Consider the following 26,803-nt stretch of genomic DNA (forward strand, 5'->3'; position numbering starts at 1 on the left):
ATCAAAATAACTTTTTAATCAATCTTTCTATTGGTTTTTCTAGTGCATTCCTCACTGTAGTACTTAGATGTTAGATGAGCAATTAATAGTGGCATTGAAATTAACGATAAACAACTCTTCTCTCCTACTCGTTTCAGCTACTCTAACACAATTTTTTCCCTTCTTCTCCTCTTTTAAAACTGTTAACACTAGATTAATTTTCTGTCTGTGGATATTCTGCCTTCCTCTTATGACATTTTTTTTAAAACACAAGCTTGTATCCATTTTTAATTGTCTTACTACAAAAACCTAACTAAAGGCCATATTCTACCTTCATTCTACATGAGGCACTCATATTAAAGTCAGTGCCAAACATATACAGAAAAGAGGTATAGACCTAAATTTTAGGAGTCTCTGAGCTCAACTCTTCTATTGCATGGTCGTAACTTCCACTGACTTCATTGGGAGTTGTCTGCTTGCCTTTAAGAGCAGAAGAGTAACCATCCAGTTCTGAAAAATATGTCTCTCTGTCATGAATTCACTTAGATTTTCAATCTGAAGAGAGGTTTTATGTTCTGAGTTTGTGGTTCTTTCAAATATCTGGCATATGGTATCAATTGGAGTCAGATTCCCATTAAAAGTAATGGGAAAGTCTACATGAAAATCAGTTGTGGGATGTGGCCTATGGAACTGAGCATCTTTTCCGTTTTGGATAAGATTTGAAAAGTAATAATATTTTATTACAAACTGCATATAAGTAAGTGGTGTAACTCAAAAAAAATCACTGTTAATTGAATGTCCTATTGAATATTTAGCAAGTCAGGAATTAGGTGATTTGTGTGACTGCAGCCACCAGCTTTGTATTTGGCTTGGATTATCTGAACAGCTTTACTTGCATCCCATGCAGTTTCTCAGTTTATAATCTAACAAAATGATCTTGCATCATCATTAAAACTGAAATCCTAACCCAAATCCTAATCCAAACTCAGGTTAGTGAAGTAGTTGTTACTCCAAAATGTGTACAGTCCTGAATATTTGAGTTTCAGACAGATTTGTGAACTGATGAAAATACTGCAATTGTAAAAGTTTTACCAAGAAATCATTGCAATTACACTTTTTTAAAGCTGTAAACAATCTACCCTCGTACTATCACACGAGCAAGAAATTGTATACAGCAGCTTTATGTCATGTAACTGTAGACATGAAACTAAGGGCTAGATTCATGAAATGGAGTCAATATTTAACAATATTCAATAATAATAACTAATAATAACAATTCTTCTTTGAGTGCTTGTTCATGTTGATTCCAATCAGGTATGTGTGCATGGTAGCATCCCTAGCAGCATCCATTGGGTGGGCCAGGATGGCGCCTGGAGTCGTGCCTTCATGGCGCTCAATATAGAGCCCTATTGACCCACCACCCCCTCAGTTCCTTCTTACCGCCAGTGACGGTTAGCTGGAACTTCCCTGTGCTCTTGTCTTACATTGTTTTTCATTAGTTTTCCATTGTTCGTTGATGGTGAGTAGTTAGTAGTTCGTTAGTGTTAGGTAAGTTTCTTTTGTGGGGGGGAAATCCCCTCCTATGCTCTCCCAACGCCAGGGCATTCCAGGGTCTCCGGGCTTCAAAACCTGCGAAGCCTGTGCCAAGTGTATACCCAGAAGCAATCCTCACACCTCGTGTCTAAAGTGTTTAGGAGAGGGCCATCAGAAGGATCGTTGTGCCAGTTGGAAGACCTTTTGGCCCAGGACTTTAAAAGATAGAGAGCAGCGCCTGAAGGTCCTGTTGATGATGGAGGCAGAACTCCGCCCCCAGTCCCACCCTGGGTCGACGGATCCTGCGCTGAGTACCTCCTCCTTGGTGCGGAGCACTCGAGCACCATCAGCACGAGCACTGGTGCTGGGTAAGGATAAGGATTCATGGCACCGTCCCAGCTCCACTCGCTGCTCACATGCGGTATGCAGGCACCATTCGCAATTGCCAGTGCTGCAAAAAAAGAGGCCAGAGAGGGGTCATCCTCCCCCTGCTAAGGCTAAGGAGCCTCCCGCTGTTATACCCGAGTCAAGCCACACTAAAGCTGTTCCACCAGGGATGGTTGTGTTGACTCCTGCCCGTGTAGAAGGGCAGTTGAGTCCGGGCCCTCCTCACTCTCTGAGGCCGAGCCGTGAGCTGCACCTCCCTTTGATACTGGAGGCGTTTGAAGTGGCTTAAGAACTGCTTCACCTCATGTCACCATTCTCTCCTCCCAGACGGGACAGGTCGACAGCAACAGTCATTCCCCAGGCCCCTTCAAGGGGAAAGCCCGCTATGATGGCCTGCTGATCTCCAACCCCAGCGCGCCACTCCCCGGCACCGGAGCACACCCAGCAGCCATGCTGATCCCTCTGAGCCCTTAGCACAAAAATTTGGTGTTCAGAAGTACTGCTCCCGCGGTGGTCATTGTTTTCAGTCACCTCGGAGTCAGAGTCGGGCTCCTGTCTGTCCCGGAGGAGCAGGAGCAGATGGTCCACATGACCTGGGGACCAACACCCTTACCTAGCACCTTGGACGGCCCAATGGCAGCCCCCGGTGCAGTGGCCCTTTTGGACTCCCTGGGCTTTTCATCAAAGACAAGGTCGTAGCCAAGGGTCTCATTCCAGGGTGACATCAGTAGCCTCGGCCTCTTTTGTACCCCCGCCAGCATTGCCGGCACCAGCAGGGTTGGGGATAGGCCCATTACCACCCTGCACTGCCATCTCAATGCCTCTGGTGCAGCCAGCAGTGGGCCTGGGGGTCCCGGCAGCACTGGCACCGGCGGGGACTCCAGCACCGGCAGCAACGTCAACTCCGGCTCTGGAACCAAGAGCGATTCTGGCCTCGACGGTGATTCCGATATCGAGGATGACTGATGGCACTTTTGGCACCGGCAGTGCCTGTTTCGGTATATGCAGCCCCTACACTGAGGGGTGCAACACCATCTGGGTCAGCACCGGCCCAAGGAACCCAGGCGCCGCGGGTGAGAAAGGAAAGGAGCAGCCACCCCTCATGGGGGTCTCTTCCTGACCAGATGAGGCATTGGCAGGCACGGCGACAGCCCCAGCCCTGGACGACAACACGGTTCTGCAGCAATTGTTGTGGAGGGTTGCCCAGGGCCTGGGCATTCAGGCAGAGGAGGTAGTGGAGGATGCAGATCCAATGGTGGACATCCTCGCCCCCTCTGGACCTGCATGTATTGTCCTGTCCCTCAAAAAGACCATCTCTGACACCACAAAAACTCTGTGGCAGACCCCAGCTTTGTTACCTGCTATGGCTAAGCGCAACGAAAGACGCTACTTTGTGCCATCCAAGGGTTATGAGCATTTATACATGCATCCCACACCTGACTCTCTCGTGGTCGATGCTGCCAACCAACACGAGCATCAGGGTTTCCAGGGACCCTCCCAAAAGAATCAGGAAGCAAAAAGGCTTCACCTTTATTGGAGAAAAGTTTGCTCCACTGGAGACTTACAGCTCCGCATATCCAACCATCAGGCCATCGTCAGCAGGTACTCCTACTATACCTGCTCAGCGGTGGCTAAATTCATGGAGTTGCTCCCCTCGAACTCCCATGCCGCGTTTCCTCTCTTGAGGAAGAGAGACTGATCTCAAAGGTGTCCCTTTAGGCAGCACTTGACAGGGCAGATGCGGCCATCAGGGTTATGGCCACAGGAGTGGCTATGAGAAGGGGCTCATGGCTCCAGGTTTCTGGCATCCCCTACCAGGTAGAGTAAACTATTCAGAACCTGCCTTTTGAAGGTGATACTCTCTTGTCAGAGAAAACTGACAAAAGACTAAACAGCCTTAAAGACTCCTGAGCCACCCTTAGGTCCCTGGGTCTCTATACGCCTTCAACGCAGAAGAGACACTTCTGTCTGCAGCCTCCTCAGCGGTTCGGTCATCAGATCTGCCAAGAGGGCTTCAGAAGGAAAAATCAGAGCGGCAGGGGAAGTCTACGTCAACGCTCTGGCTAGGGCTCAGGACAATCCAACCCTCTTCAGGGGCCAAACCGACCTTTTGAAGGTGCAGTCGAGGACAGCGCACCAGAGGTAGATCTGGATCCACCCTGCCTTACATTTTCGTCCGACTATCCCCTTTCTACCGTGCCTGGTCCCGTATTATTTTGGACCGCTGGGTGCACCACACGATAGGGGATACTCCATCCAATTCTGTGCCCTCCAGCCCTTCCAGCCCCCTTCCCCGTCCCTCTTCAGGGTCCCCTTACGAGCAACTCCTTATACAGGAGGTGCAGTCACTCCTATCGCTAGGGGCAGTGGAGGAGGTTCCTCAGGAGCAGAAGGGCAAGGGCTTCTATTACCGGTATTTCCTAATACCAAAAATCAAAGGCGGCCCCAGGCCCATCTTGGATCCGCGAGAACTCAACAAGTTCATGAAGAAACTCAAGTTCCACATGGTCTCTTTGGCCTCCATCATCCGAACTCACTGGATCCAGCAGACAAGTATGACGCCCTCGACTTGAAGCATGCATATTTTCATATCGCAATCACTTAGTCCCACAGAAAGTACTTCAGGTTTGTGGTGAACAATACCTACTACCAATTCACAGTCCTTCCATTCAGCCTGTCAGCAGCACCTTGAGTCTTCACCAAGTGTATGGCAGTTGTCTCTGTGTTCCTGCGCAGGCACCAGTAGAGGTGTTTCCATACCTCAACGACTAGCTGATCGAGGGCCGCTCCAGGACCCAAGTGGAAGCTCAGGTCGGATTCATCAGAGCCACCTTTGACAACCTGGGTCTCCTTCTAAACAAAGCAAAATCAACTCTGTCCTCCGTCCAGAGGATAGAGTTTATGGGGCAGTACTGGACTCGACCCAAGCCAGGGCATACCTGCTGGAAGCAAGGTTTCAGGCCCTGACAGATATCATTTGAGGCATCAGACAGTTTCCCATCACCACAGCAAGAAACTGCCTGCAGCTTCTCAGACACACGGCTGCCTGTATCTATGTGATGCCGAATGCCAGACTCAGGCTTTGACCTCTTCAGTCGTGCCTTGTGCCAGTGTATTGCCCAGCCGGGGACAGCTTGGACAGGATCAACCCTGCCTTGCCAGGTCATCGACTCCCTCATCTGGTGGCTCGACCCTCAGGAGGTGTGCTTAGAGGTCCCCTTCACCAGTCCACAGCTGTCTCTCTCGCTAGTGATGGACTCATCAGACTTGGGCTGGGGAGTTCATCTGGGAGACCGCAGGACTCAAGGACTCAAGCAGACCTGGATCTCCACATCAACGTCAGAGAGCTGAGAGCGATGCGCCCAGCATGCCAGACCTTCTGTGCACACTTAAACGGGACAATGTGTATCAGTTATGACAGACAATACAACAGCAATGTTCTATATCAACAAACGGGGGTGCACGCTCCTCTCCCCTGTGCCAAAAAGCCCTCATGCTGTGGGACGTCTTTGTGGAGTATTAAATACACCTGCAAGTGTTGTACCTCCCCGGAGTACAGAATGAGCAGGCGGACCACCTCAGCAGGTCGTTTCATGCCCACGAGTGGTCCCTTCACCCGGACGTTGCGTTCTCAGTCTTTCAGAGGTGGAGCTTTCCCTAGATAAACCTATTCACCATGCAACACAACAGGAAGTGCCAGCAGTTCTGCTTCTTCCAGAATCACAGCCTGGGCTCCAGAGTGGACGCGTTCCTCCTTCTGTGGGGAGGCCATCTTCTTTTCATCTTTACACCCATACCGCTAGTTCACAAGGTACTCCTCAAGATCCAGAGGGAATGAGCTCAGGTCATATTGATAGCACCAGCCTGCTCTCATCAGCACTTGTACACATCTCTCCTAGACATGTCTGTGAAAGCCCCGGTCACTCTTCCACTCTTCCCGGACCTTCTGACGCAAGATCACAGTCATCTTCAACATCTGAACTGCGACTCGCTTCACCTCACGGCATGGAAGCTCCGTGGTTGAACCCGATGGAGCTTTCCTGTTCAGACCATGTTAGACAAGTCCCCCTTGGCAGCAGGAAACCCTCTACGAGAGCTACCTACCTGGCCAAGTGGAAGAGATTTTCAGTCTGGTTGGCGCAGCGCCATTCGTTCCTGACACGAGCCTCAGTGCCACTCATTCTGGACTACCTCCTCCATCTGAAGCAGCAGGGGCTTTCGTTGCCTTCATTAAGGGTGCACTTAGCTGCCATATCAGCCTTCCATCCGGGCGCGGGAGGCCGCTTGGTGTTTGCTAACCTATGGTCAGCTGATTTGTAAAAGGACTCGACAGACTGTACCCTCACATCCGTTAGCTTGTCCCCACCTGGGACCTCAACCTGTTCCTCTCTAGGCTCACGGGACCACCATTTGAACCGTTGGTGATGTGCTCCCTGCTCTACCTCTCTTACAAGGTGGCATTCCTGGTAGCGATGACCTGGGCCAGGAAGGTGTCTGAGCTCAAGGCCCTAACATCAGAGTCCCCTTACACCAGGTTCTATAAGGACACGGTTCAGCTCAGACCTCACCCTGCTTTCCTCCCAAAGGTTGTGTCACAGTTTCATATCAACCAGGACATTTTTCTCCTGGTGTTCTACCCTAAGCCTCATTCCAGCAGCAGGGAACAGAGACTCCACTCATAGAAAGTCCACAGGGCGCTTGCCTTTTATATCGAGCGAACAAAACCATTCAGAAAATCAGCCCAGTTATTCATGGCAGTGGTGGACAGAATGAAAGGTCTGCCCGTATCATCGCAACGCATCTCGTCATGGATAGCATCCTGTATTCATGAGTCCTACAGCCTGGCAGGGGTTCCCACACCTCTGATCACTGTGCACTCCACCAGGGCGCAGGCTTCATCAACAGCGTTCCTGGCTCAGGTTCTCACTCAGGAAATCTGCAGGGTGGCGACCTGGTCTTCCATCCACACTTTTACCATGCACTACACGATTACCCAGCAGGCCAGAGATGATGCAACCTTCAGACGAGCAGTGCTCCAATCAGTGGAAGACTGACTCCACCACCTAAACTTTGGCTTGTGAGTCACCTTGGGCTTGTGGAATCAGCATGAACAAGCACTCGAAGAAGAAAAAACAGTTATTCACCTTCTCGTAAGTTGTTCTTCGAGGTGTGTTGTTTATGTCCATTCCAATACTCACCCTCCTACCCGTCTGTCGGAGTAGCTGGCAAGAAGGAACTGAGGGGGTGGCGGTTCGACACAGCTCTGTATTGAGAGCCACGAAGGCACGACACCAGAGGGCGCCCCGGCCAACCCAACAGCTGCTGCTAGCAAAAAACCTTCCGGCTACTGTGCATGTGCGCGTACACACCTGATTGGAATGGGCGTGAACAGCACATCTCGAAGAACAAGAGTTACGAGAAGGTGAGGAACATTCCTTAGCTGCTGGGAATGTAAGCTAGTATCTTCACAGAAAAGGAGGATGGCTGCCTACCAAGCAACATTCTTCCTGCATGCAAGGAAAGTTTTAAAAAATCTAACCGCCTGTAGTAACATTTCTGGTTAGCTTTTTAAGTCCTTGAAAGTTTGTTTTGTCCCTTAACAGCAATGAAAAATATCTAAATATAGGCAAAATGGGATGGTTGATTAAGGTTCTTTAATGACACAAAGCCCTTTAATGGGCCATTGATAAGGCTGCGATTTGGTGACTTCAGCCAGCAGGAGCTGGGAGCTGCAGGGTCCCCTGCCTCCTATGGAGGCATGGAGCTGTGGGGAATCCCCGCAGCTCCCAGCCACCGCGAGCATTAGGGGAGAGCCCCACAGCTCCCCGCTGCCACTCCCAGCCCCACAGGCAGGGTGGGAGGCATCGGGGGGTACCCGACGTCAGGGGGAATCCCTGCAGCTCACTGCCATCCTGGGCAGCAGGGGGGACCCCACCCACTCACCGCTGTCCCAGGTAGCAGGGGAGACCAGGCGGCAGGGGGATCCCCACTGTTCTCATCTACTGCAGGCAGCAGTGGGGAACCCCTGCTGCTCCTTGCTGCCATGGGCAGCAATAGAGACCCCCGGAGCTCCGGGCTGCTGTGAGCAGCAGGGGGGACCCCAGCAGCTCCTAGCCATGGTGGGTGGCAGGGAGGATCCCCAGAGCTCCCTGCTGCTGCAGGAGGCAGAGGGGACCCCCGCAGCTTGGAGCTGCCAGCGGAGGGGTACCCTGGAGCTGCCCCTTAGCTGCCCAGGCTACCCATTTTGTCATGGGTGTTTTTAGTGAAAGTCAAAGACAGGTCACGGGCTTTCGTGAATTTTTCATTATTGCCCGTGACCTGTCTGTAACTTTTATTAAAAATATCCATGACAAAAACTTAGCCTTAGACATCGATAGTTTACAAAAATGCAAAATGTTTGATAGCTCAAACATGCTTCTTAATTCATTACGGCAACCTGGGAGACATAAATTATTTTAAAAATATGATTCATTGATTAACTTGCATGCCTGTGCACTGTTAATTACTCTCGTCTTTTTGTGACATACAAAACACATAACCTTAGCAGTAAAAAGGATTTTATGGCTATGCACGAGCCAGTCAACTTTTCAACTTTATTAAAAAAAAGGTTAATGTATCTAAAAATAGTAAATAAAATGTTTCTCTTGTGTGTGCGTATATATATATATATATACCATTTCCTTGATGAGTAGTTGCCTGCTATATATTTCACATGACCATGGTATACTTACTCTAATACCAGACACTGCAGTTTGTGTATACAAGTATCCCAGCAGACAACATTCTTGGTGTGAAACACAAAGTAACCTTATTGCTATCACAAAAAACACTCATTAAAATGAAGATGAACTGTGCTTTTTTCATGTTACTATTTCTGTTAAGACAAGGGTTCAATTCAACAAACACGTTACATGGGCATGTAATGATTTTCCCAGGGAATGTTGCATGGGAGTTGGACTGTATAATGAATGCCCGATTTAAACACAAAATATTTGTGGGTTATGTTTGAGCAGTACAGTGTGGGCAGAATCAGGCGAACATGCAAATATATATAGGTCAATCAATATCAGCTTAGGGAAAGATCTCCTTTCACCCCACCCATAGGTTAAAAACTAGTCCTGTTAATAGCTGTCATTAGTGGAGGACTTTATTCAGTAAAAATGCGTGGCCCCTGCTTGTTACTGAGGGCGGAAATAGAATCAATGCATTAGATAGATTACTGCTGTTTTTCATGCCTTCCCTCTCTTCAGCTCAATATTTTATTAAGCAAACGTGTATTAGCTAATATTTTTTAAAAGCTATTCTGAGAATTACAGACACTGCAGATGAAAACATTGTAAAATTCTCAAGAAAAACATGATTATTTCTGACTTTTTTTTCACGAGGTCGTGCAGAAAAGTACAAAAGTTAATCTTAATGTCCATATTGTGAATGATGGCTTTTCTGAAAGATAATTCATCTCTAGATATTACATAAGTACCATATGTAGAACGTATTGAGGCGGTAAGTGTTTATTTTAACCAGAGGAATAAATAGCTGCATAGTAAGTCCCCATAAATGACCAGAATGCAAGTTAAATCTGCCTGCAGGCAGCTCTATTATCTTTCAAGCCATTTGAGAAAGTTTCCTTTTTAAATAAACATACTTTGCTATAATCTTTTGAGCTCAGAATATCCTTGTCCACCATTTTGGCATGCACATCCTTCAGGGCATAACGTGAGCTATTTGTGACAGGGGAAAGGAGGCTTCAATGAATACCAAAACCACAGAATTAATTAGTTTTTAGTACAGTCTGAACTTTTTTTATGACTAAATTCCATAGAAACAGCATAATTCTTTATTGAACTGAGCCCTAAAATTAAGTAATTGTTTTACAGATCTTTTGGGAAATAGTTTTTTTGATATCTCGAGTCACTCTTTAAAACTCGGTGTCCAGGGATGGCTCCAGAGAGTTTATGTGTTAGCCATACAAATTGTAGTTAAAGTATGAAAAGTGCTGAGCAACTTTGCTGGATGCCAGAGCTTCGTATTTAAAATGACATTTTGTAATGGACAAGTTGTGCGTTTTAAAATTGTTGGTGTCTGAATTATTAATATCTATCAGGACATGTTTGCTTCTTATAAAATGATCCTTGCTCCCCTTTGTTTATTTATTTATTGATAAATAATTCTAAAGACTGAGGATGTGACTGTTCCAGTGTGGTTGGGATTTTTGGGGGAGGAGGTAGAGGGGGTTGGTTTTTTGCTTTTAGTCATCACTGAATGTAATAAGACTATGTTTGCAAGTGTGGGAAGTTCATTTTAGGTAGTACTTACTATTAGGAGGAAAATGTTTTTGCATATCCATTGGGGGATAAATATCTTCTTTCATCTTGAACCCATTTAATTTATCAACATGTGGTGTCCGGGTGACCATTGCTTTACTGCATTAGATCAGCTGAGTGAATATGATGTATCTTTCTACTAAAAGAAAACAGTCCTAGGTGCACTGGTAAGCAACATAAATGTGTTGTTCATTAGGAGAAGAACTTTTTTAAACTCACTGCCTGCTTTTTGTGCTGTGTAACTGCGGCTGTCCTGGTGATAATTCCACAGGAAGTTAAAAAAATCCTACTCAAGCTGTGGTTTTGCCCTATTCTTCCTCCTAACAGGTGAGAGGGTCATGAGGTATGGTCTGAAATCCTGCAGAACACAACCACCAAGGCAAAGGATAACGCCCCAGATCCCAGCTCATCCTTGCAAAAGGCCTGCCCCTTGTATTACTTTTCTGGCTCTCCATTTACGCTGGCTAACATGGCATCCTTAAGCAGGGTTGCCAAATGCAAGCAGCCCTGTCATGCATTTCCATAGCCCAGCTGAAACGCCCGGCACCCAGCTAGGCTGTAAGAAGGGCTTGCAACTAATGACTGCTGTGGTGCCAAATGAGCTGCAGTCCCCTCTACCTCTCTTCTCCCACTGGTAGATCTAAGTGGAGAAGGAACAGCCAACGGAGGTGTCAGGAATACAAGGCAATGCACCCACCACGGATCCCATGCTCACCCAGACACCCCAAACCAGCTAATTCCCACACACACACACACACAGCAGCCAAAGCACCCATTCATGTACCCTAACACCTCCCAGCCACTCTCCAGCATGGTGGCTGCATCAGGGTGTGTTGATCAGAAGCTGAAGGTGATGGTTATAACCAAACTATTGCAATATGCAAATTGCCTGATTAACTTATTTGCATTTAAAGGCCTCCATGGAGCACCACAGAACTTGTCAGCGATGGTTTACATTGAGTTTTTGAAGTACTTTTCCCATGATAAGAACATGATCAGTCTTTCCTTAAACCTGTTTACTACTGAACTAACTGGGGGTAGAAGCACCCGCAGCCCAGGTACCACTCCAGATGGGGGGAGAGAGTGAGTGAGCCAGGGGAACTGGCTTCAGCACACACGTGTGTCTGCACATGCACGCTGCCCCACCCAAATATAGTAGTCAAACTATGCCTACAGTACCTGACCCTGGGGGCCCATCTCAGCTCTCACTGCCCTTTAAGCAATGTTTCAATCTGCAGCTCATATGAGTTGCCCCTCCCCCATCATAAGAACAGCCTACTGGGTCAGACCAATGGGCCATGTAGCCCATCCTCTCTTCCAACACTGCCCAATGCCAGGTGCTTTGGAGGGACTGAACAGAACAGGCAATCATCAAGTGATCCAGCCCGGGTCACCCATTCCCAGCTTCTGGCAAACAGAGAGGAACACTCAGCACATGGTGTTGCATCCCTGCTCAGCCTCGCTAATAGCCACTGGTGGACCTGTCCTCCAGGAACTTATCTCATTCTTTTTTGAACCCTGTTATAGTTTTGGCCTCCACAACATCCCCGGCAATGAGTTCCACAGGTTGACTGTGCGTTGGGTGAAGAAATACTTCCTTACGTTTGTTTTAGACCTGCTGCCTATTAATTTTATTGGGTGACCCTCCCCCCCCCAGTTCTTCCGTTACGTTAAGGAATAAATACCATTTCCTTATTCACTTTCTCCACACCAGTCAAGATTTTATAGACTTCTAGCTTATCCCCCTTAGTTGTCTCTTTTCCAAGCTGAAAAGTCCCAGTCTTTTTAATCTCTCCTCATATGGCAGCCGTTCCATACCCCTCCTCATTTCTGTTGCCCTTTTCTTTACCTTTTCCAATTCCAATATATCTTTTTTGAGATGGGGCGACCAGATCTGCACAAAGTATTTAAGATGTGGGCGTACCATAGATTTATATAGCGGCATTATACTATTTTCTGTCTTGTTATCTATCACTTTCCTAATGGTTCCTAACATTCTGTTATCTTTTTTTGACTGGCGCTGCACATTGAGCAGATGTTTTCGGAGAACAATCCACAAGCACTCCAAGATCTTTTTCTTGGTAACAGCTAATTTAGACCCCCATCGTTTTGTGTGTATTGTTGAGATTCTGTTTACCACTGGGCATTACATTGCATTTATCAACATTGAATTTCATCACCCAGTTTAGTGAGATCCCTTTGTAACTCTTTGCAGTCTGCTTTAGACTTAACTATCTTGAGTAATTGTTTACCCTTTATTCCAGATAATTTATTAATATGTTGAACAGCACAGGGCCCAGTAAAGATCCCTGGGGGACAGCACTATTTACTTCTCTCCATTATGAAAACTGGCCATATATTCCCACTCTTTGTTTCCTTCTTTTAACCAGATGATGATTCATGAAAGGACATTCCCTTTTATCCCATGAAGGCTTACTTTGCTTAAGAGCCTTTGGTGAGGGACCTTGTCAAATGCTTTTTGGAAGTCTAAGTCCACTATATTGTCATGGAGTCCCCACGCGTTGCTCTGGAACTGCTCCCTATGAAGCCAGTCAGGACTCTGGGGAAGTCTCCTCTCTGTGAGCAGACTGTCTTCAGGGCAAGAAGCTCACACGGCTTCCACCCTCCTGGGTCTGACCTTGGAGCATTCAGCATCCTCTGCCCCTCTGTGCGCTTCCCATAGCGAGTCCGCCCAGGTGGGGTCCTGGGGAAGCCAGAGGGTCTTGCACCCCAACTTTGCAGTCATACGTGACTCTCAGCTAGCCAGTAAAACAGAGGTTTATTAGATGACAGGAACACGGTTTAAAACAGGGCTTGTAGATACAGAGAACAGGACCCCTCAGCCAAGTCCATTTTGGGGGGCAGTGAGCCAGACAACCACATCTGCACTTGACTCCACGTTCCCAGCCAGCCCAAACTGACTCACTCTCCACCCCCTCCTCCTCTGGGTTTTGACCCTTTCCCCGGCCAGGAGATCACCTGATTCCTTGGTTCTCCAACACCTTTAGCTATCACCTTGCAGGGGGGAAGGACCCAGGCCATCTACTGCCAGGAGACAGAGTGTCAGCCATTTATGTACACTGGCCCTTTGCTCTGCAACAATTACACCCCCTTATCCCACCACCTAGAGACTTAAGAAATGCATAGGGGAAACTGAGGCACCCCTACAGTATTCAGAGGAAACATTAAGAACAGTCCCACTCTATCACATATATCCATTGGATCACCCTTGTCCACATGTTTGTTGACCCCCCACCCCAAGAATTCTACTAGATCAGTGAGGTATGATTTCCCATTGCAAAACCCATCTTGACTCTTCCCCAACGAATTGTGTTCATCTTTGTGTCTGATAATTCTGTTCTCTTCTATATTGTCAACAAATTAGCCTGGTACTGAAGTTAGATTTACTGGCCTACAATTGCCAAGATCACCTCTGGAGCCTTTTTAAAAATTGGTATCACATTAATTATCCTCCAGTCATCTGGTACAAAAGTTGATTTAAATGATAGCTTACTTACCACAGTTAGTAGTTCTGCAATTTCATATTTGAGCTCTTTCAGAGCTCTTGAGTGAATACCATCTGGTCCTGGTGATTTATTATAGTTTAATTTATCAGTTTGTTTCAAAACCTCCTCTAGTGGTACCTCAATCTGGGACAGTTCCTCAGATTTGTCCTAAAAAAGAACCTAAAAAGAACGGTTCAGGTATGGGAATCTCCCTCAGATCCTCTGTAGTGAAGGCTGATGCAAAGAATTCATTTATTTTCTCTGCGATGGCCTTATTTTCCTTGAGTGCTTCTTTAGCATCTCAATTGCCCAGTGGCCCCACTGATTGTATAACAGGATTCCTGATTCTGATATACTTAAAATGTTTTTGCTGTTAATTTTTGTATCTTTTGCTGATTACTCGTCAAATTCTTTTTTGGCCTGCCTAATTCTTTTACACTTGACTTGCCAGAGTTTATGCTCCTTTCTATTTTCCAATGCCTTTTTGCCTCTAACCACTTCTTTTACTTGGTTGTTTAGCCAGGGTGGCAGTTTTTTCATCCTCTTATTATAATTTTTAATTTGGGGGTATACATTTAATTTGAGCCTCTATTATGGTGTGTTTTTTTAAAGTTTCCAGGCAGCTTTCAGGAATTTCACTTTTTATTTCTGTTTAACTAACGTCCTCATTTTTGTGTTGTTCCCCTTTCTGAAATTAAATGCTACCATGATGGGCTGCTTTGTTGTTATCCTCCGACAGGGATGTTAAATGTACTTATATGATGGTGTTTATTACCAAGCAGTTTAGCTAAATTCACCTCGTGGACCAGATCCTGTGCTCCACTTTGGACTAAATCAAGCATTGCCTCTCCTCTTGTGGGTTCCAGGACTAGCTGCTCCAAGAAACAGTTATTAATGGTGTCAAGAAATTTTATCTCTTTTATCCTGAGGTGAAATGTACCCAGTCAACATGGGGATAGTTGAAATCCCCCATTATTATTGAGGTTTTATTATTTTTATAGCCTCTCTAATCTCCCTGAGCATTTCACAGTCACCATCAACATCCTGGTCAGGTGATTGTCAGTAAATCCCTATTGCTATATTCTTATTATTCAAGCATGGAATTTCTAACCATAGAGATTCTATGGCACAATTTTGTTCACTTAAATTTTTTTTACTACATTTGACTCTACGCTTTCTTTCACATGTAGTACCACTCCCCGACCAGCACAACTTAGTCTGTCATTCTTATAGATCTTGTACCCTGGTATTCCTGTGTCCCACTGATTATCATAATTCCACCAAGATTCCTGATACCTATTATATCAATATCCCCATTTAATACCAGGCATTCAAGTTCACCCATCTTAGTATTTAGACTTCTAGCAGTACTTACAAAGTTAGTCACTTTTTAGCAGTCTTCCTTCATGTGATGCAACTGAATGGAAATCCTTTTCATGTGATGTTTCTTATCACATATTGCCGTAATTTATCATCTGCCAGCCTTTCCTCCTTACTAGGATATAGAGAATCCCCCTAATAGATCCTCCCCTCTGAACCAGGTGCTCATCTGCATCTGTCGGCTTTCCCCCAGCCCTTCATTTAAAAACTCCTCTATGACCTTTTTAATGTTACATGCCAGCCGTCTGGCTCTGTTTAGTTTAGGTGGAGACCAATCTTCCTGTGTAGACACCTCCTTTTCCAAAAGGTTCCCATCAGACTCGGCCCACCCGTCAGCACACAGGCAACCCAGCTGCTTTGGCCTTGGCACCCCGCCCCCCCAGTTTGTACAAAGGTTCCAGTGCCCCAGGCTCCTTCCCACCCCTCCACTCATAGTGGAGGAGGAAGGACTGAAAGGGGAATAAAGGCAGCTTCAAGGGGGCAGGGATTGTTAGTGGGTTGTAGATTGTTGTAATAAGCCTTAAATCCATACCAAGCAAGCTAATAGCTCCAGCCAGTCACTCACGTACCACGGACTACACTCCGAGGAGAAAGTCCGGGCTATATCTCTTAACACGCTCCAAACCGCCTTCACCAGAGAAGGACAGGCCACCACAGAAGTACATTGCCTCATGCAACAGGCCACCCAACTACCCCAAGAAAACCTGCTTCAATACGGAAATCAAACCTGCTCCCCCGTTGTCACCTACCACTCCACACTGGAACCTATACAGGGTATTATTAAACAATTACAACCCATACTCGATGGGAACCACATCCTGAGAGAAACCTTTCCTGAACTTGTTCGTCAGGCCTTCACAGACACACCTCCTGCCTTGTCAAGCTCATCATAAGAAACAACGTCCCCATAGACCACTAAACACCAACTCAAAGCAGCAACGGACCCTGCAGAGCAACAGATGCAAAATCTGAAGACATATCTCCCCTACTACAATGATCAGCACCCCCCCCCCATGACACATCTTTCAAGATCCATGGGTCCTCACATACCTATCACAACATGTGGTGTATCTCCTCCAATGCGCTAATGGCCCCTAACAACAATGATGTGGTTGAAACTGGAAAATCACGATGCTCTTGAATAAACTCACCCAGGAAAGTGATAAAAGACAAAAACACCATATCACCTGTGGATGAACACTTTTTACAAAGTGATCACTCTATATCTGACCTCTCAGTCCTCATTCTCAAAGGAAACCTGCACACCTTCAAAAGATGAGCCTCGGAGCTTGAATTCATCACTTTGTTAGATACTAAAAATCATGGGCTGAATAGAGACACTGGATTTCTGGCTTATTACAGCAATATGTAACCCACTTACACCCCGCCACCCTCATACTGCTGTTTTTTTCCCTTGCCCTTCCTTCCCCCGCTATGACTAGAGGGATGTTAATGGGCCTACTTCCATAGGTGCCGACTCCAGGGCTGGAGCACCCACAGAAAAAAAATAATGGGTGCTCAGCCTCCAGCAGCCACAGCTATTTGGAGCCCCCCCCCCCCCCCCATCAGCTGTTTGGCGGCTGTGGGAGGCACTTTGGGGAGGACAGAAAGTAGTGAGCTGCTGGTGGGGGCTTTGCGGGAGGGGGTGGAGTGGGGGTGGTGGGAAGAGGTGGAGCAAGGGTGGTGGGACAGAGCAAGAGTGGGAAGAGGCTTAGCATGGACAGAGCCTTGGAGGAAGAGGCAGAGTGGGTGGGGCAGGGCCTTGGGGAGGAGCAGGGCTGGAGCACCTCCAGGGAAAAGTAGAAGTCAGCGCCTGTGGCCACGTCACCTTGAATGGTCCCTTGAAATATGTATTTACTACTTAGGCTAAACAATCTATTTCACCGTATAGTTAGCTGTGACAGTGAGTACGTTTCCCAGACTGAAAGAAGAGCTGTGTAAGCTCAGAATCTCTCCCTCTCTCTCTCGCTCGCTCTCTCTCTCGCCTACAGACCCTGATGCAATAAAAGCTACCTTACCCACCTAGTTTCAGTAAGCTCAGGTCTACACTATGCACTTTGGTATAACTACGTCCCTCAGGGATGTAAAAATGCATGCCCCTGAGCAATGTAGTTATATCGACCATAGCCTCCTGTGTAGACAGTGTTGGTGAGAGAGCTTCTCGCAGCGCACCAGGCGGGCGGCACGGCCACCAGCCCCGGAGTGGCGGACGGGTGGAAGATGCAGCCTCTAGTCCCAGAGCGCCAGGTGGGTGGGTGGTGCAAGCATTGGCTCCAGCTGTCCAGAGTCCCTGGCCGCAGGCGGGTCGTCGTCGTCCATCCATCTGGTCCCCCCCTCCCCCGCGCCCCGCCCCCCACTAGTCCGGCCTCAGAGGAAGAGCCACAGAGCGCTGGGAAGCAGGAGGAGGCCTGAGGGAGGAGTGTGAGTGGGGCCATGCACGACTGTTTGTGGTGGCTCAGCCTCCCCCGGCCTTTGATACCCACACCCATGGCTACCACCTCTCACGGAAGTGGCGTTATTAAGCTGCTGGGCGAGCTGTCTCCTCTCGGCTTAGAGCATCTTCATTAGATGCTCCAGTGCAGCTACTCCAATGCAAGTTTGTAGTGTAGACCTGCCCCCAGCCTACTCTAGGTGCATTTTGACTGAGCAAGCAACCCTTCACACAGTTCCTGAAGCTCTAATTGAAATATGAAAGAGCTCAGAGGCAACTTTTCAGTTTGTAAACGGTTCTGGGCCTTTGAAGAGCTTGTAAATTAGGGTGTGGTTAAGCAGGGCTGCTGCCTGCTTTGCAAGGTTTGTTGGCTCATTCTCATGCACTTAGGAAGTTAGCAGCATGTGTTTTCAGAAGTGCAAGCTCTTGGTATAGTCCTCTTAATGTGCATGGAGTAGGGTGTTCTAGTTGTGGTTATGGAATTTACTGGCACTGTTGTGGCTAATTTTTTACAAGCCAGCAAAGAGGCAAAGGCTTGGTGAGGGAAAGAAACTTCCTTTTTAATGTCCTTTTTCCACCCCAACATTTTTAATTAAAAATTTATAAAATTCCTTACAAAAAAATTCACCTAAGACAACCTTATGGGTGCACATTTGAGTATTAAAGCATCAGGCAACAACACAAGATTGCATGTGTAACTATAACTCTCTCCTTTATGTGTATGCATTGTGGTAGTCATTAAATCAGTGGGCCCCAAACTTTTCACGCTCGTGCTCCACCCGAAACCCCCCCGCCACAGAGCTGCTGGGCCATGGTACACCTCTGCTCCCGGCCACAACTCATTAATTTTGCAGGGGGGGGGGGGGGCGGGGAGAGAGAGAATCATTGATGATTGTGAGATTGGGGACAGCAGTGCCAGGACACACCGGAACTCCAAATTTATCATTCAGGTCAGAAATGGGGTTGTCCTCTTAAAGGGCAGAGGCTTCGTCATCTGTGGGCACCTCTCCAGCTGACCTTTCAGGAGGAAGCAGCCTTCATCTATTTTTCTATGAGCTTCTGTTTAGGTTCTTATACCATGCCCATTACCATGGTCTGTGTGTGCCTTCAGCAACGTGACTAGCCTGTGTTACCTGTGGTTCCTTCCCCAGTCCACTCCCCCGGGGGAAAGTTGTGTGTGGATTTGATGATTGTTTGATGTGTTCGGAGTTTTTATTAGTGAAAACAGGGTCCAAGGAGTGCATTTTGCTCTAGGAAAGGAAAGTGGTGAGATTTGAGGTAGTCCTTAGTTCTTGCTGGCATCTCGGACCAGCCCCAGAGAGAGCTCTACTCCCTGCACAAACAAACTTTGCAGCAGACTCTTCTATTGTGGAAGCGAAGCAGAGCTGATGCTGTTGATCTTTCGGTCCCTCCACTTTGCTACCCCTCCAAAGTCTACTATGAGACACAGCTGCCGATACCCCTCCAGGTAAGTGATGCACAGGCAACATTGCCTAACACTTAGCAGAGCCCAGTATTAGGAGGAGACTTGTGCTTGCGTTGGACTTTGGGGGTTAAAACAAGAGTGGGGGGAAATTCACTGCTGTACTAAAGCCAAGCCACTTCGGGGTGGGGCATGGCTGAGAGGCGGTCTGACTGGAGCAGACTTGGGTGCCTGTGATTCCCTGTCGCTGCAAACCCAGCAAAGCTATGGCAGCAGAAGGCACAAGTTAGGGCAGCCCCAGGGCTGGCATAGAGTCTTTCTTGGCCTGGAGCAGCAGCAAAACAGGGGAGATGCAAGCAGCATATTCTCCATCTCTGCATTGACTCTACTCCTGGGGCAGTAATCAATCTAGCTAACGCCTGGCAAATGCAAAGTCTTTAAGGCAAAACAAATAAGATTTTCTGTTAAGCCAGCTTCTCCACCCCCATCAAACCTAAAGCCTTTTCCAAGGAACTGCAGAGGATTTTATGCTGAGCTCCTCTACTGTTGGGTCTTGAGACAAGGTTATCGTCTCCTCTCTAGCCTGTTTCTAAGTGGAAAGTAGATTTGCATGGTTCCCCTTCCACTTTTGGCAGTGGATAAAGTAGATTGAAACCAGATCTCACTGCACCATTCACTCAGGGGGTGGGAAGTGCTGCTCCCACAAGCCATGGAGCTGCAGAACGGGAGCATGACATTCGGTGCAGGAAGCATTTCACTGTCAATCCTGCAGGTCCCTGTACTGTCTCAAACACACTCACGCTGCCTCGCTGCATGCTTTGGTCAGGGAATGTATCCAGCTGTCCTATCCAGGAAGTTTTATAATAACTTACATTTTGGGCTTTCAGTTCGCTCAGGCCAAAAGTACAAGAAGATATTGAAAAAGAGAGAAAGAAAAACCCAACAAGAAAAATGGATTGCCCTTAGGGAGACAGAACTTTAGGAAAAGACAAGATTGGACTGCAGGATACATCTAATCTGGAAAAAGTCCCCTGGGGTGGGGCAAATATTCTGAGCTTCTTTCATTGTCTGGGCTATGACAAGGATAGGGAGGAAAGAGAGCAATTACCCACCCTCCTTATTGAGAACCTTTTTTGCTTCCCCAGGGGTGAGGGTGGAATCCTTAAGGAGTGATTTTTTTTCCCCTGTATCCTACTCCCTCTTGAGGCTTGCTGCTTTCATCACATGCCAGCAAACAGCACAAGGGGCCTGTGACCTCTTTGCAAGCTGATACCTGCTTTCAACTATACTGCCCACCATGCTTGTCTGCTCAGAGTAGATTGCAGTTTCACTCCTGCTCCACTGAAAGGATTCCATTCTGACTCTACAGCTTAGAGTTACAGTACAGTATATCTCTGAAAGCAACAAGCCAGCAGTGTCCAAAGGAAATTATTTAATAGCTCATCTTAAATAACATGACAATGTCAGCATGTGAACAAGTTACCTGTTAAAGGTTGTACAATATTTCCTGTTATTTTTACAATATATCCAGTGCATATGTTTGGAAAATATAAACTAATACTCTCCTGTCAGTGTTTCACTATATATTCCAGAGTCAATATTCCTTAAAAGGCAAAAAACAAAACAGATTGACATTGAAACAGAGGTGGAAAAGCAACATGCTATACAAACGAAATGCGTTTTTAATAAGTTCCTAACCCTGTTCTTTTCTAACAGCTTTTTTCTAAAAAATTCAGCTTTACAGCTGCAATCTATAAATACATAATACAAAATGCAAGTTTTACATGCCATTTCCCTCTGATATTTAGTATTATTCCAACTGAAGTTTAACTAGTAGTGCTATTCTAGAATAGAAAAATGCATATCTTTAAGAGCAATAATATTATGTATTTACATATAAAGTTATGAAGTGTTTGAGAATATAAATTAACAACACAGACACAAAAAATAAATTTACTGTGAAATAAATAATTCAGTGGGTTTACATACCATGGCATCTGTAGAGTACAAAAGCAGTTCATTATAATATATATATATATATATATATAAAATATTCAGGTTATGGGGCCCAATTCTGCAATCACTTAGACATGTGTGACTAGTTCCGCTGAATTCAATGGTATGCCTTGTGGGAGTGAGCACTACCAACAGTGGGTCTGCTCATATGCTTAAAGTTGACACATATTTAAGTACCTTGGTGAATTGGGCATAAATGATGGCAGGATCAGGCCCTGCAACAGTCTTCGTATGAGCAAATGGAAATGCTGTCATGTGTTTGGTCTTATTCTTGTGAGCTGAGATACTGTTGGCATTCAGGGTCGCCTTTCAACTCAGGAGATCCAGGAATTCTTTTCCCACTCCTTGGATAGACACACCAACATCCAGCAGGCTCTCCAGCCAGCGAAGTTTCACACTAGGATAATTGGGGCGGGGAAAAAAGACACGATGAAACTAAATGCACAAGTATTTGGAAATCGCAAGAACTAGAAAACAGGAAGCTGCACTGCACAGACTTTTTGTATTATCACACCCTATTCTTACAGAACCTCTCACCCTCCTCACTCATGGCTTAGGTTTTAGAAACCAAATAGCAACTGGGCCTGTGACCCCAATTGAACTATGCTGGGTGCAATCTTGCAGCCTACTGGTATTTAAAGCAGTTTGCAAAATTCAGCTTGCTAACTTCCCAACGGAGAGTCATACATTTCTCCTGGGGGAGGGGGAGCGAAGGCAGAGTGTAGAAGCTGGGAGTAAGAACATTGATGCAGGGGCTTGATTCTCACTCCACTGAAGTAAGATTTCAGATGGTGCGCCTAAGACAACTGCATGTCACTGTGTGTTAGAATAGAGCAAGAGCGGGGGATTGGTTGTGGGGGTGCGAGGGAACGATGAAATCAGGAATGCAAACAGTGGAGACTGTGGGTGTGGTGTAAATTTAAGGGACCTCGAATGGACTGGTAAATTTTTTTGACAGTTTTTCAAGGTTATATTAAATCATGACAGATCATCCAGAATTTGGAGATTCATGCTAGTCTTAGCCATGAAAAGGCAGATATGGACTAAGCAGGTATGAATGGAGTTTAGCCTAAAGTCTGAATTCTTTCCACGTTAGATTAATCTGGACTCTTATTATCTGAATATAGTGTTGTGATTCTTCTAAAAAAGGGGAGGAACTTAACCCATGTACATGGTCATGCATACAAGACTTCTGTGAACCTGATATAATAGCCAAAGTTTGTAGATTGTTCTTAATATTCATTTGTAATACATCTCATAATAGCTTCTTCAGATTAACTATTCTGTTTATAGGTTTCAGAGGGGAAGCCGTGTTAGTCTGTATCAGCAAAAAGAATGAGGAGTACTTGTGGCACCTTAGAGACTAACAAATTTTTGTTAGTCTCGAAGGTGCCACAAGTACTCCTTGTTCTTTATACTGTTTATGAATCTGAACAGTAATATCTTCCATATACAATGTATACAGCTGTATTTTGTGTTCTGTTCTTAGAAGGATAATCTCATCTCAAAATATGGAGGATAGAATCCTGACCTGATGTCCATGGGGCCTAATGTCACCCACAGTGCATAGATTTCCTTCCTTCTACGTAGCCCTTACTACACAATCACCATGCTGACTACAAAGCATATTGTGAATGTAGATCGGTTACGAATGCCATAACGGATTAGAAGCACAGAGTTGGAACTTGTTTAAGGATAGGCAGGAGGTTAAAGTACTTTGGAAGGGCTCAGTACTGCATCTGTTTTATGTATAAAAAGAGGACTTCAGCCTCCTTTTCTGCCAATCTGAGCATTAAGATCACACATAAAGAGAAAAAAGAAAAGAAACCCAATTTGCTCCAAATCTGAAAACTCAATATTCTTATTTTCACGATCAATTCATATAGCCACTGAAAACTCTGAGTTTGGGGATGGGTGATTGCAATGGAAAGGTGGCTGTAACTGACCACTAGTCACAGTAGTGTGAGAGGGCAATAAAAACAAAAGTACCTGTTTGCTGTGATAAAATCCATTCTTGTTGCAGTTTGGTAAATAGAATTTGTATAGGTCTTCTCCAGTTCTCTGTTGAGCTTTAGCTAATTTATCCAGTGCCCTGTAGAGATCTTTCTGGCAAGGTCCCTGAAAGAATATTTATATATGTAATATAAATGCTGACTTAAAAAAAAAAAATCTATAAAAATCAGCATAAAGTCAACTAAGAGATGAAGCTGCAATTTGGGCCTGAATTCTTCCTTTGGATACATTGCCTGCAGTTTCCATTTGTGTCACTAGGAACCAAAATGGAATATTCAAGGGGATTTAGCCCTTTGTCTTTTAGTCATTAGGGTTATTTTCTGTCCCAAAACGCGAGGATTTATGTTCCTAAATTCCCATGCATTCCCCTTACTAAATAATCATGTTAATGGTTAGACACTATTGGCCATATCATCAGCTGGTATAAATCAGGATAGCCCTGTTGATTTCAAAGAAGGATCTGAGGATCTGGCTTTACATTTTTTAGGCATGTACGTTTCCTGTGTTATTTTTAATGTACACAGAATAGACTTTTTGCAAAAACGTATACCCTAATGTTTGTTGCCCTCTGTATGTACTGTATTGACATTGCAGGAGTAGATTGCAAATTCAGTCAAATGAATCATTATTCCTGATACATGCACAAAACATAATAAAATGTTACATTTTCAATGATTCTTACTTAACAATTCTTTTCTGGTATTTATTTTTGCAAATAATTATAATACAGTTAAACAATTGGACATGGCTGTCAACCAATCCTTAAAATGTACTGGACAGTAATTTTATAGCAAAGGATCATGTCACATCCGTAATAACAACAAAATCCAGAAAGTGTAAAATTGAGGGTAACACTCTCTGTAATTCTCACTGTTGTTTAAAAAATAAAAAGCATAACTTTATGAACAAAGAACTAAACAACAGCCTACATGTTTTATGTTGAATAATGGTAAATAGGGGTGCTATGATCAAACTAATATTTTTACTTTAGCAAAACAAAAATAACCTTAGTGTGTGATCCTGAAAAACTTCACACAATGGAACCCTCATGTAAGCACTTCTGGCCCCAATTCAGGAAAGCACTTAAGAAAACAAACATAAAGCTTAACTTTAAGCTCTGAAGTCAATGGGACTTAAACAGAATGCTTAAAGCTAAGCATGTGCTTAAATGCTGTCCTGAATAGCAGCAGACTAAGAATGTGCTTCTGTGTTCCTTTGAACTGGGGCCTGTACAAGTAAGGACTACTACTGTAAGGGTTGCAGGATTGGGTCCATACTACCTCTCTATCTAGTTTAGCTCCATCCACATTATACAAATACTCTGGATGACGCCTCCGAACTTCTATTCTTTGGTGCCCTCAAGTGGTGCTTTAAATTACTGATATACACACCATGCTGAATTTTAGTAGTCTGGCAGTGTCAAATGTAGAAATGAATCATTATTATCAGCCTTCCTAAATGTTTTATGTGCACCTGTTTAATACTATTTTATTGTGATCGTAAATAGGCAAATATATGTGGTTTTAGCTAGTATCTCATTATCAGTGTCTGGACTTTCTGGGCACTGGAGAGCTATGACATAATCAGGTATTTATCATGGGATAAAATTTACCTCTGTGTAGGGGCTTAAGTGATAGGCAAATTAGAAGTAAATGCAAAAGGTGTCTATCACTTAAGCACCTGACCAAGACATTCCAAAGGAAAAGGGCTGTTGGCTGGTTGCACAAAATAATGTGAAGTCAATGGAGCCTCTAGTCTCATATGAACATTTCATTCTGAATTGCAAATCAAAAGTTTATTAATAAAATGCTACTTGAAAGCTTGTAGGAGAACCCACCTGCTCCTTCCATTTCTTTAGTTCGGTGATCCTCTTTGCTTTCATGTTTTCATAAGCACTGATGGCGTTCCAAGGCAGAGACTTGTCCTGGCCAATGGGAAACAGTTGATAGTTGAACTGCTGATCCTGTGCTATTTCAGTAATTTCTGGAGGTGCATCCTCAGGTTCCAGAGAGTCTATATGGGAACAACAGTACCATTAAGGTAATAATCTAGGATACAGTAATCTTCTGCATTTATTTGACCAAACCCATCAAATGAGTCTAAGAAAAGCCCATTAATTCTAGTAGCTCACCTAGGAGTTATACTTGTGTATCGCAGCAAAATAAACTCCTGTCATAAATTTGTGTCAGCACAAATATGGCAGAGAGTCTTCCACGAGCCAATTATTTTGTTACCATTTAGGATGCAAACTATTAGAAACGAATGATCTCACCCAACAGTGGTATGCAGTGCAGGTGGTGGGCTAAACTACAGGACACTCAAATCGAAATTGTAACCAATTTGGAGCCTTCAGTAGTGTGAGGAGGTGTGGTTTTCAATTTTGAAAGGGATGGCCCCAAACATGTACTCATGATATGTTTCAGTGAGTTCCAGGGCCTAGCTAAAACATCAACAAAATAATTCATACAGATAGGCAACAGAACTGGCCAACATGTAGTAGATCAAATAAACAGGGTCTAGCCCAAACAATGAAGCACTCAGGCCATGGTTCAGCAAGGTACCTGTACCTAACTTTAAGAACATGAACAGTTCCACTGAAATCAACAGAGGCTGTTAACACTAATTGAGACTACTCATATGGTTAAAGTTAGGCACATGCTTAAGTATCTTATTGGATCAGGGTCTTAAACAGTAAAAAAACAACTGAAAAAAATAGCACTAAGTACTTTTCCTGTGATAATATTTTGGGCAAACTGGGGGGCGGGGGGAGAGAGGGGGAAGAGTGTAAAATCACCAGGATTTCAATCACAAAAATTGCTGAAATTCTGCAATACTATCCAAATGCATCTCTCCTTGTAACACTTGAGCAACTGTAAGTGGTTTTGCTCTCAGTGCAAAAATTTTATATCCACTACCATCTAACCATTTGTTATGGTTCAAATCAAGTTTTTCCATGCGTTTCTGACCTGGTCAGCTATGACCATTTAACACTAAACAAGCAAAAATCAATAGATTCCTCTGAATCCCTTTCCAAGGAGGTATAGCGGATTCTGACTCTTTCACAACCTATGTTTTGGTTTCTCCCTTGTCCTGCCTTCTCACCTTAATAGCGTGTCTGATGCGTCTCAGGGAGAGTGGGAAAATTTTGCTAGAAAAAATTGCCGATTCTTCCCCCACCCCCGTTTCGCATCTACATTTTTTACTTTTCTAAATTTTCCAACCAGCTCAACCAGAGCGGATCATCCTCAATGCCCCCTCCTTCAGTGGTGCTGGAACTAGGGGTGCCGCCTCACTCCCCTGGTTTGAAGTAGTAATGACAAACACCAAATCTATGGTTTCCATCAGCAGCACCCCTGCTCTCCTTCTATCACTGCTTGTTCCATGCACCCCCTGTTCCCACAGTTTTATCAACAGCGGATAGGCTTGAGTTCTGTATAGCACCTGCCATAAGAAGGCTGGCATAACACCTGCAGTATATGTAGGGAGACACAGTATGGATATGTTATGCCAATAAAATAAAAACCAGCAGGATCTTATTAAAAGGGAAAAGGCAAAATACCACATTTATTGTGAATATAGAAAGAATCATAGTAAGCCATTAGTTAGAGCTATAACATTCCATTCAATCTCATATTTAGTCACACATTCATTCATATACACACACACACACACAGGTTCTGCAAGGTTGTTATCATAGTTACCAGCCTTAGAGTTGCTCATGCCAAGCCACTGGCCAGGTGGCCTGGACATGAGGAGGGAGCAGGGCCTTTTCAGATGCCTATCTGATGCTCCTGGAAGTTGGTTTGCAGAA

General features: G+C 45.1%; 1 protein-coding gene across 3 annotated transcripts in view; it reads right to left on the minus strand.

Moving 5' to 3' along the window:
* Positions 1–20,405: 20,405 nt before the first annotated feature.
* IGFBP1 (insulin like growth factor binding protein 1) overlaps positions 20,406–26,803 on the minus strand; it is a 37,618-nt gene continuing 31,220 nt past the window's right edge. For 2 of the 3 annotated variants that reach the window (XR_012157421.2, XR_012157422.2), the window contains one exon: positions 24,942–25,005. Coding sequence is in view for 1 of the 3 variants with exons in the window: in XM_073332757.2 (XP_073188858.1) it covers positions 21,245–21,376; positions 22,969–23,097; positions 24,830–25,005 (437 nt within the window). In the remaining 2 variants the exon portion in view is untranslated. Of the gene's footprint in view, positions 21,377–22,968; positions 23,098–24,829; positions 25,006–26,803 lie in introns of those variants that run through there. The other variant, XM_073332757.2, reaches the window with a different exon arrangement.

The sequence above is a fragment of the Lepidochelys kempii genome, chromosome 2 (genome assembly GCF_965140285.1).
Source record: "Lepidochelys kempii isolate rLepKem1 chromosome 2, rLepKem1.hap1, whole genome shotgun sequence".
In the NCBI taxonomy this organism is placed as follows: domain Eukaryota; kingdom Metazoa; phylum Chordata; order Testudines; family Cheloniidae; genus Lepidochelys; species Lepidochelys kempii.